The sequence below is a fragment of the Salvelinus alpinus genome, chromosome 5, assembly GCF_045679555.1.
Source record: "Salvelinus alpinus chromosome 5, SLU_Salpinus.1, whole genome shotgun sequence".
Classification (NCBI taxonomy): Eukaryota; Metazoa; Chordata; class Actinopteri; order Salmoniformes; family Salmonidae; genus Salvelinus; species Salvelinus alpinus.
Genome location: NC_092090.1, coordinates 71,003,107 through 71,013,144, shown reverse-complemented (window position 1 = coordinate 71,013,144; position 10,038 = coordinate 71,003,107). Strand labels below are relative to the sequence as shown.

General features: G+C 44.8%; 1 protein-coding gene across 2 annotated transcripts; it reads right to left on the bottom strand.

Annotated features, from left to right (window-relative positions):
* Positions 1–61: 61 nt before the first annotated feature.
* lix1 (limb and CNS expressed 1) lies at positions 62–9,837 on the bottom strand. 2 transcript variants are annotated; one of them, XM_071402995.1, is made up of 6 exons: positions 9,557–9,837; positions 7,749–7,954; positions 6,238–6,378; positions 4,545–4,640; positions 3,962–4,088; positions 62–3,548 (listed from the first exon to the last, which is right to left on the bottom strand). In XM_071402995.1, the coding sequence occupies exons 1-6, from the start codon at positions 9,639–9,641 to the stop codon at positions 3,403–3,405; spliced, it is 801 nt and encodes a 266-aa protein (XP_071259096.1). In that variant the 5' UTR covers positions 9,642–9,837; the 3' UTR covers positions 62–3,402. The 2 variants fall into 2 exon arrangements, with proteins under 2 accessions (XP_071259096.1, XP_071259095.1); XM_071402994.1 differs by having other exon boundaries at positions 3,962–4,039; positions 9,557–9,820.
* Positions 9,838–10,038: the final 201 nt, after the last annotated feature.

Here is a 10,038-nt window from a genome sequence, read left to right as displayed (position 1 = left end):
TACGTAACACAAAAAGTGCCTACATCAAAGATGATGGATATACTGACAAGATACATGTCAATTCAATTCAATTGACTTTATTGACATGGCAAGTTAATTATTAGTTACATTGTCAAAGTATACATATAGAAAACAAAATATATATATTTATATATATATAAAAAAATATATATATTTATATATAAATAAATGGTGGGACCAACAGCAATAATAATAGTAGTAGTGGACATGGGATTACCATTAACAACAACTACAACAACAATATTAATCAGAACAACAATACATTAAAGCAATGGTAGTAGACCAGTGTCAACATGACTGAGAAGACACATGACATGGTATGAAAGACAAAACAAAACAAGATGGGAAATATTATCGACATTACATTGCACTTTTCACTGGCTGTCCCTCAGGTTGTGGCAGGAGGACACATACTTGGCTGCCAAAACTGCAATTTTGGCTTTTCACCCAATATATATTCGATTTTTTCTTCATCTTTTATAGTTTCAAATTCTTTGTATTGAATTATAATACATGTCTCTCTGCCCTAACAAATGGGAGTCGTCCACAAAGCTGTCTAGCTCCCGCGTATCCTTTCTTTGGATTGGTGGATACGTCGATTATTGTAATATTTTTTAAATATTGGACGCGGGTTGTTGACGTCCCCCCCATGTATTCAATGGAGAGAGACGCTATGCTTACTAGCCTCATGCATCAAATACGGATAGCCATCTATCTCCAATATAAAGTGTTTTTTCTCTAAATTGCCGGGATGTCTCTAGTCCTACTTATATCAGTAGACGCGTAACAACTTATGTATTACGACATTTCTATTCAATCTACTCTCTCATTGTCCTCCATACAAAAACTCCTTTCTTGGTGGGCGAAAAAACGCCACCTGCTGGAGGGAGACAGATTTTCCGCTGAGTTGGCCTCTCTTCTCTCTGCCACCCGGGTGCACACCTGCCTACTTTCATGTTAGTTACCCTATCGATGTGGCCCGTGCTATTCGGGATCCTTAGGACGTCCCTAACCCTATGAAGTTTGTATTTAAAATCGTTACGGTAAGGGTTATGGTTAAGGGTATGGAAGTCCCAAAGATTTGTGTTGCAAACGTTATGTTTACAAAACGACATGTTCATGAAATTAATTTGTTTATTGGAGAAAAATACTCAAATTACACTGCATGACCAAAAGTATGTGGACACCTGCTCCTCGAACATCTCATTCCAAATTAATGGGCATTAATATGGAGTTGGTCCCCCCTTTGCTGCTATAACAGCCTCCACTCTTCTGGGAAGGTTTTCCATTAGATGTTGGAACATTGCTGCAGGGATTTACTTCCATTCAGCCACAAGAGCGTTAGTGAGGTCGGGCACTGATGTTTGACAATTAGGCCTGGCTCGCAGTAGGTGTTCCAATTCATCCCAAAGGTGTTCGATGAGGTAGAGGTCAGGGCTCTGTGCAGGCCATTCAAGTTCTTCCATACCGATCACAAAAACCATTTCTGCATGGAACTTGCTTTGTGCACAGGGGCATTGTCATGCTGAAACAGGAAAGGGCCTTCCGAAACTGTTGCCACAAAATTGGAAGCACAGAATCATATAGAATGTCATTGTATGCTGTAGCGTTAATATTTCCCTTCAATGGAACAAAGGGGCCTAGCCCTAACCATGAAAAACAGCCCCAGACCATTATTCCTCCTCCACCAAACTTTACAGTTGGCACTATGCATTCGGCAGGTAGTGTTCTCCTGGCATCCGCCAAACCCAGATTCATCCGTCGGACTGCCAGGTGGTAAAGCGTGATTCATCACTCCAGGGAACATGTTTCCACTGCTCCAATGGCGGCAAGCTTTACACCACACCAGCCGACGCTTGACATTGCACATGGTAATCTTGGACTTGTGTACAGCTGCTCGTCCATGGAAACCCATTTCATGAAGCTCCCGAGGAACAGTTATTGTGTTGAAGTTGCTTCCAGAGGCACTCTGGAACTCAGTAGTGAGTGTTGCAACCAAGGACAGACTATTTTTACGTGCTACGCGCTTCAGCACTCGTGGTCCTGTCTGTGAGCTTGTGTGGCCTACCACTTCCCAGTGTTGTTGATCCTAGACATTTCCACTTCACAATAACAGCACAGTTGACCACCGCAGTTCTAGCAGGGCAGACATTTGATAAACTGACTTGTTGGAAAGGTGGCATCCTATGACGGTGTCACGTTGAAAGTCACTGAGCTCTTCAGTAAGGCCATTCTACTGCCAATCTATGTATATGGATATTGCATGGCGGTGTGCTCGATTTTATACCCCTGTCAGCAACGGGTAGGCCTATGGCGGGAAAAGCCGAATCCACTAATTTGAATGGGTGTCCACATACTTTTGCATATATAGTGTAGTTAAATCTATCTGTGATTATCAAGAACATAACTTGTGTGTTCCCAAACGTTATATTACTTTTGCTTTGGTCTTCCAACAACATGCTGGAGGAAACAGTATTGCTGCTCTAACTGTGACATGAATAGCCCCAGTATAGCGAACCACTGTGCATTGTTCAGCGCAGGTAGCCACCCTGGTGCACTGTTCAAAGCCCAAGGTCGAATTCCGCTCAAAACAAAAGTGATGTAATTAAGCACGTGGAGTAATGAGTAGGATTTGGTGTTTTCACACGCACAAGTGATTGCTTTTCTTTTGATAAAAAACACTTTATCTGCCTTCCCAATTAAAACTAGTTGGAAATATTTTATATAATTATATAGCAGACAGACAAAGTATTTATTTCAAATGTACACAAATATTTCACATTCCCTTTTAAAACTCATTGAAGACACAGCAGTCAGCTTCCTCAGCTGTGTCTTGAATTTGACAGCAGCTATAAAGTAAACAGTTCTCTGTGTGTGTAATGTTGAAGGTAGCCTGGCAGTGTCAATGGTGACCTTTGACCTAGTCACCTGCTCAGTCCCTCTTGATGAAGCACCTCTTTTCTCTTGCCACTGTTTACATGCTAGTTGGAATGAGTTTCCTAGTTCCAACTAGTACATCAACACTGTATCTGTTGTTCTCATCTAATTCAACCCACAGGTTTTATGGTTGAGTTGATCTCTCTACCACCAGGGACAACATTCACTTTCTATGTAAAAAGGCTTAGCTGGGTGTATGTATGGTGGTTCACGGTTTCATGTGTGGATCAGATGCTGTGTCTGGATAGATAATGGTTCATAGTTTATGTGTGGTTCAAGTGGTTCATGTAGTTTGTGTGTGTATGTGCGACTCATTGGTGGTGTATGTGTGGTTCAGGTGATTCTTGTGAATCTGTGTGTGGTCCGTGTGTGAATTCTTGACTCAGTGCCAGGCTAAGTATCTCTGTTTTCTCCTTGTAGAAGCGGAGTTCATTGCCATGACGCCTAGCCACGTCCAGTTCCCTCTGTGCTGCTCGTAGCTCCATCCTCAGCTGCCTTGGAGTCTGCCGTTCCCTGCCCAGCCAATCCAGAGCCATGCTGCTGCGCATGCTGGCATCCAGTCCCCGCTGCAAGTAATAACCAATCACACTCTGTGGGGGCAAAGAGTAATAACTAATCAGGCGGTGCGCTTGATGTAGCACCCTTGGGTTAAATGCGGAAGACACATTTCAGTTGAAGGCATTCAGTTGTACAGCTGACTAGGTATCCCTCTTTCCCTTTCCGTGCTTCTACACCTGCATTGCTTGCTGTTTGGGGTTTTAGGCTGGGTTTCTGTACAGCACTTTGAGATATCAGCTGATGTAAGAAGGGCTATATAAATACATTTGATTTGATTTGAGAATAGCAGAGGGGTGTCCATCTTGTCCGCAGAGTGCCAGTGTAGGTGCAGACTTTTGTTACAGCCAAGCAGTAATACACCTGATTCAAATCAAAGATTGGCCACCCTTGGAATAGAGGATTATAGGGTCAATTATATAATTGAATATCCAGATGAGGGACTTGCCTGGCGGGAACACTGTCTTTCCCTTAGAATCTTCAACGTCCCGTTCCAGTGTAACAACTGAAACACTGTCATCCCCTCCTACAGAGAAAGAGCGAGAGAGAGATAGAGAGAGAGAGAGTGAATAGACCTGAGCAATAAAAGAACGGCATAAAAAATGATCAGTGAAACTTGACAATTATGAATTGTGTAATTACGCAGGACAGGGATGATAGATGATCCGAATATTTTTCAAATCCCTAACCAAACTGTGTGTGATTGTTTGAAAAGTTACGTTAGACCTTTATGTTCCAAGCCTGTCTGCTGAAGTTGTGATTGAGAGCATACGGTCTGGCTGGATGGCTGCCATGTATCCATAGACAATGTTATAAAATTATAAGGGTAATGTTCAGAAACAGACGGAACTAGTGCCAGTGCTTAGAACAGGTGGTGGAGGTCAAAGAATAGTTTCAGCAAAAAGTTTTAAAAAAGAGTCCGTATGAGATAATGTTTTCAGTGCAAGAGAGAATAACATATATTATTAAACATATATTATAACATACAGTAATTAACCTATAACAAATTCCTATGATAATCCTGTCCTTACCTGGAACTCCAACATGGTTCTGCCAGTGTATGACTGGAGCAGGAGACAATAGGCTCCTAAACTGGTGCTAGGATCACAGGCATCCTCCACAGAGACCTGGATGGAACGTACAGTAACACAACACTTGAACACTGACACATCTGATATCAGCCAATAGAAGAGAGCTTTTCATGACCAATAACTCAGGATATCCTATCGTATCCATGCTGCCATGCTGATGCTTAGTGGTGGTGAATTAGAGTTAGTCCTGTGCCAGAATAGTCCTGTGCCAGAGTTAGTCCTGTGCAAGAATAAGTCCTGTGCTAGAATAGTCCTGTGCCAGAGTAAGTCCTGTGCCAGAGTAAGTCCTGTGCTAGAATAGTCCTGTGCCAGAGTTAGTCCTGTGCCAGAGTAAGTCCTGTGCTAGAATAGCCCTGTGCCAGAGTTAGTCCTGTGCAAGAGTTAGTCCTCTGCCAGAGTTAGTCCTGTGCCAGAGTTAGTCCTGTGCCAGAGTTAGTCCTGTGCTAGAATAGTCCTGTGCCAGAGTTAGTCCTGTGCCAGAGTAAGTCCTGTGCTAGAATAGCCCTGTGCCAGAGTTAGTCCTGTGCAAGAGTTAGTCCTCTGCCAGAGTTAGTCCTGTGCCAGAGTTAGTCCTGTGCCAGAGTTAGTCCTGTGCCAGAGTTAGTCCTGTGTCAGAGTAAGTCCTGTGCCAGAGTTAGTCCTGTGTCAGAGTTAGTCCTGTGTCAGAGTTAGTCCTGTGCCAGAGTAAGTCCTGTGCTAGAATAGTCCTGTGCCAGAGTTAGTCCTGTGCCAGAGTAAGTCCTGTGCTAGAATAGTCCTGTGCCAGAGTCAGTCCTGTGCCAGAGTAACTCCTGTGCCAGAGTTAGTCCTGTGCCAGAGTTAGTCCTGTGCCAGAGTTAGTCCTGTGCTAGAATAGTCCTGTGCTAGAATAGTCCTGTGCCAGAGTAAGTCCTGTGCCAGAATAAGTCCTGTGCTAGAATAGTCCTGTGCCAGAGTTAGTCCTGTGCCAGAGTTAGTCCTCTGCCAGAGTTAGTCCTGTGCCAGAGTAAGTCCTGTGCCAGAATAGTCCTGTGCCAGAGTTAGTCCTGTGCCAGAGTCAGTCCTGTGCCAGAGTCAGTCCTGTGCTAGAGTAAGTCCTGTGCCAGAATAGTCCTGTGCCAGAGTTAGTCCTGTGCCAGAGTACGTCCTATGCCAGAGTAGGTCCTGTGCTAGAATAGTCCTGTGCTAGAGTTAGTCCTGTGCTAGAGTCAGTCCTGTGTCAGAGTAAGTCCTGTGCCAGAGTAAGTCCTGTGCCAGAGTTAGTCCTGTGCCAGAGTAAGTCCTGTGCCAGAGTTAGTCCTGTGCCAGAGTAAGTCCTGTGCCAGAGTTAGTCCTGTGCCAGAGTCAGTCCTGTGCCAGAGTTAGTCCTGTGCCAGAGTTAGTCCTGTGCTAGAGTAAGTCCTGTGCCAGAGTTAGTCCTGTGCCAGAGTAAGTCCTGTGCCAGAGTTAGTCCTGTGCCAGAGTTAGTCCTGTGCCAGAGTTAGTCCTGTGCTAGAGTAAGTCCTGTGCCAGAGTAAGTCCTGTGCCAGAGTTAGTCCTGTGCCAGAGTTAGTCCTGTGCCAGAGTTAGTCCTGTGCCAGAGTAAGTCCTGTGCCAGAGTTAGTCCTGTGCCAGAGTTAGTCTTGTGCTAGAGTTAGTCTTGTGCTAGACTCACGGTGCTGGCTGAAGCAGCCTCCTGCAGGCTGTGTGTGATGAACAGAGGAGTGATTCGTCTAGACGGCAGCTCGTTCACTAGAGAGTTCATCAGAGCGACACGCGCCGCATCCCTACGAGCTTCCGCCTGGGTCTCACACTCCTGCAGAGTCAGAAAGAGGTGGGAGGTTGGCAGAGAGAGGAGGTGGAGAGAAAAGAGGGAGACATAAGTCCCACTATGTAAATTATATTTGCAGTGTTGTTGGTTTGAGGTGATCACTGTTTGCATAATCTCGGTTAACCCAGAACCAAAGTCCTGTGTAATTGGTCAAATGCTGGATTGTTCTGGGTCTATATGTGTTCAGAGAAGAGATAGAACGAGGATCGGAAACGGAATGAAGAGCTCTTTGCGAAATATGGGACAAGTCTATGGGCCAAATGTCCCCCACCCCTTCCAAAAATCAAAAGATACTAACACCTGTGAAATCATGATTAGTCCAAAGCACCGGAACTAATGCTGCTCGTTATCTCATGCATCCCGTTGTATCAGGACAGATTTACGGTACCATTGATGTTTATGTAGTCTGCCTACGAGAGATGACTGTTGGCATGAATATGATTGACTGGAACAGAAATGAAGGTCATCTAGAAAAGACTTGGGTTCGTTTCATGACTTTCTTCAACATGTGAGAGTTTATAAAAGCAAATCATGGGATTAGCAATCAAATGTGGAGTCAGAATATAACATCACAGGCAGCTCTGAACCAATCACAAGGCATTTGGGGCCTCGACCTCTGGGAGGCTGTGTGAGCCACAATGAGCCCTTTGAAAAGTATCACGGGATTCCAGCTGAATAAAATCATCAAAGCAGGTTGAGAGGCTGTGTGTGTGTACTGCCCAGGGTCTGACGGGTATAGATGAAGGACGTCTCTTTAGGGGCTGTGCAGATATGAGGCCCTCCACACACCATTCAGACCCACAGCAAGGCTGAGCAGCACTCCTGTCAAAACAGGTATTTTTCTCACTCACACTAATGACAGAGCACTGTTAAAGCTGTTCAGTGGTGGTCTTTGGCTGCGCTATGGAAACTCTGTCTCTACTCCACGGTGGGCTCCTGTCATTGGGATATGGAAAATAACCACCTGGCCCCCAACTCTTACCCCCTCCTCTCCTCTACCCTTACCACCAACCCTAACTACCTACCTCACTCCACCAATAACCTTGTCTGCAACAACCCTAGCTTTCCACCACAGTGGAATTTGGTAATGGGGTGAGGGGTGGCAGGTAGCCTAGTGGTTAGAGCATTGGGCCAGTAACCAAAAGGTTGCTGGATCGAGTCCCCAAGCTGACAAGGTAAAAAATCTGTCGTTCTGCCCCTGAACAAGGCAGTTAACTGTTCCCCGGTAGGCTGTCATTGTAAATAAGAATTTGTTCTTAACTGACTTGCCTAGTTAAATAAATAAATGTTTTGTGAGTAGTGCTGGTTTAGGTGGGTTAGGTAGCTGTGGTTGTGATGGTTATGATGGCAGTCACCTTATAGTTTCCAAAGCAGCTTCCTCCAGGCAGAGTGACGTAGTAGATGTAAGGGGGTCTTGGGGAAGGGGCAGACTCATACAACAACAAGCACTCTGATTGGCTGGCAGAGCCCTTCACCGAGTCCTCTGATTGGCTGTCGGACCGATTGTCTTGTTCCACCTGCTTCTGCTCCCAAAAGTTATGCAACATGGCCACAATGTTCACTGAGGACAGACACACACACACACACACACACACACACACACACACACACACACACACACACACACACACACACACACACACACACACGCAATAATGAAAGTCTGCATATAGGCCTGATGATTGACACATCAAAATAAATCTGAAAAAAGTCCTCAGGGCTTTAGAACAAGCCATACAGTTTCAGAGATGTCCTGTGCCTGTGGTAGAAACACAATGAGGAATGAAGAGAGGTCAGGGTGATTTAGAGTTTCAATAACAACAGCAATTGAGGGCCCAGAACTAGACACAGGAAGTCAGCTATACTCAGCGCCACAAAGCTACTCTACAGAACCTCTATCTGACTTAATAAGGGTATGAGGCGGACACTGTTGGAATGGACTGTAGATATATTTATCTTAATTAATGCAGAGACAGCCCATCAAAACCTTGTTTAACTTCTGATATCTACCGTCCGTCTATAGTGTTGGCCACAGTTATACACCTATTCCTTCACTGTGTGTGTGTGTGTGTGTGTGTGTGTGTGTGTGTGTGTGTGTGTGTGTGTGTGTGTGTGTGTGTGTGTGTGTGTGTGTGTGTGTGTGTGTGTGTGTGTGTGTGTGTGTGTGTGTGTGTGTGTGTGTGTGTGTGCGTGTGCGTGTGTGTGCGTGCGTGCGTGTGAGTGTGAGAGAGAGAGTGTGTGCATGTGTGTGTGTATGTTTGTGGAAATAACCTGTTTCTGTAACTGAACATTCCCAGGCTGAGTTAGGTTCGAGCTGATTTAGGAAAAGGGGACACCACCCAACCACTCAACTCTAAACCTCCCTACAGAGATGGCTGAGATGGCTTCAGGTAATGGCAGGCTAGCCCTGCAGCCTGATGAACAAGAGCAAGCTTACCTTTGAGTGAAAAAGTTTCATTAAAATCAAATGCATTTGAAGGAGATTATGCCTACACTGCTTGCATCAAATCAAATCAAAAGTATTTGCATCAGAACCAATGTCATGTTCTTTACTGTGTGCATGTATGACTGATGCAGTAAACAGAAGCACCTGCATGTTCTATCTGGGAAAACAAGCATCTAATGAATCAGCATTTTCAACTCTGCTTATTGATAAAAAGCAATTCACTGAAGATTTCACAGGCCCTATGTCAGTGTGTTTTGAGTAACTAAATGCAATACATGCCTATATAAAACAGCCATATGCAATACATGCCTATATAAAACAGCCATATGCAATACATGCCTATATAAAACAGCCATATGCAATACATGCCTATATAAAACAGCCATATGCAATACATGCCTATATAAAACAGCCATATGCAATGCATGCCTATATAAAACAGCCATATGCAATACATGCCTATATAAAACAGCCATATGCAATACATGCCTATATAAAACAGCCATATGCAATACATGCCTATATAAAACAGCCATATGCAATGCATGCCTATATAAAACAGCCATATGCAATACCAAAAGCATGGTCTGAGTATGGCCCTCACATTGATTCAACTGCAGGTGACATCACAGTTAGATGCTCAAGCCCAGATGTCTGAGAATGATGTGTATTTGTGTGTCTCCATGTGTGTGTGTCTGTGTATGGTTAGCTACTCACAGTCCTTGAGGCTGGTACCGAAGTCACTTGGGGACAGAAGGTGTGACATCGTGTTATCGTATGGAGAACCACAAACTTGGCTCATCCTCTTCAATCTCAGTCTTCCTGCACACACTCAATCCTGCTCACACACACGCTCAGTCTAGTTCAAACCATGTTCCATGGAGAGCGCAGCAAGCAGTGGGAAACTACTCCAAACGCAGCTCCACTCAATACTTTTTAAAATGAGAGGATAAAGACTGCACCTCCCCTTAACTCAACTCCCCCTTTTTCTCTCCTCCTCCCCGCTCCTCTTTCTTCCCCTCTCTCATATGGAGGCCTCCCCAGGGGTTCTCCTCTGGAGCGCTCTACCTTTTGTCACGAGCTCTGCTAATTAGCTAGGGGGCCCCCTCACACGCATATACACTGAGGCCTGCTGTTGGTATGTGAACCCCCCCCCAAGCCCCCTCACCTCTCCTCTGCAGCTGCCTAATCCCAGAGTG

Coding starts and splice junctions, on each gene's coding strand:
- lix1 (XM_071402994.1), bottom strand. CDS start 9,641: ATGAGCCAAGTTTGTGGTTCTCCATACGATAACACGATGTCACACCTT. Junction 7,955..9,556: donor CGGTACCAGCCTCAAGGACT/GTGAGTAGCTAA, acceptor GTCTGTCCTCAG/TGAACATTGTGGCCATGTTG. Junction 6,379..7,748: donor GCTGCTTTGGAAACTATAAG/GTGACTGCCATC, acceptor CTGACTCTGCAG/GAGTGTGAGACCCAGGCGGA.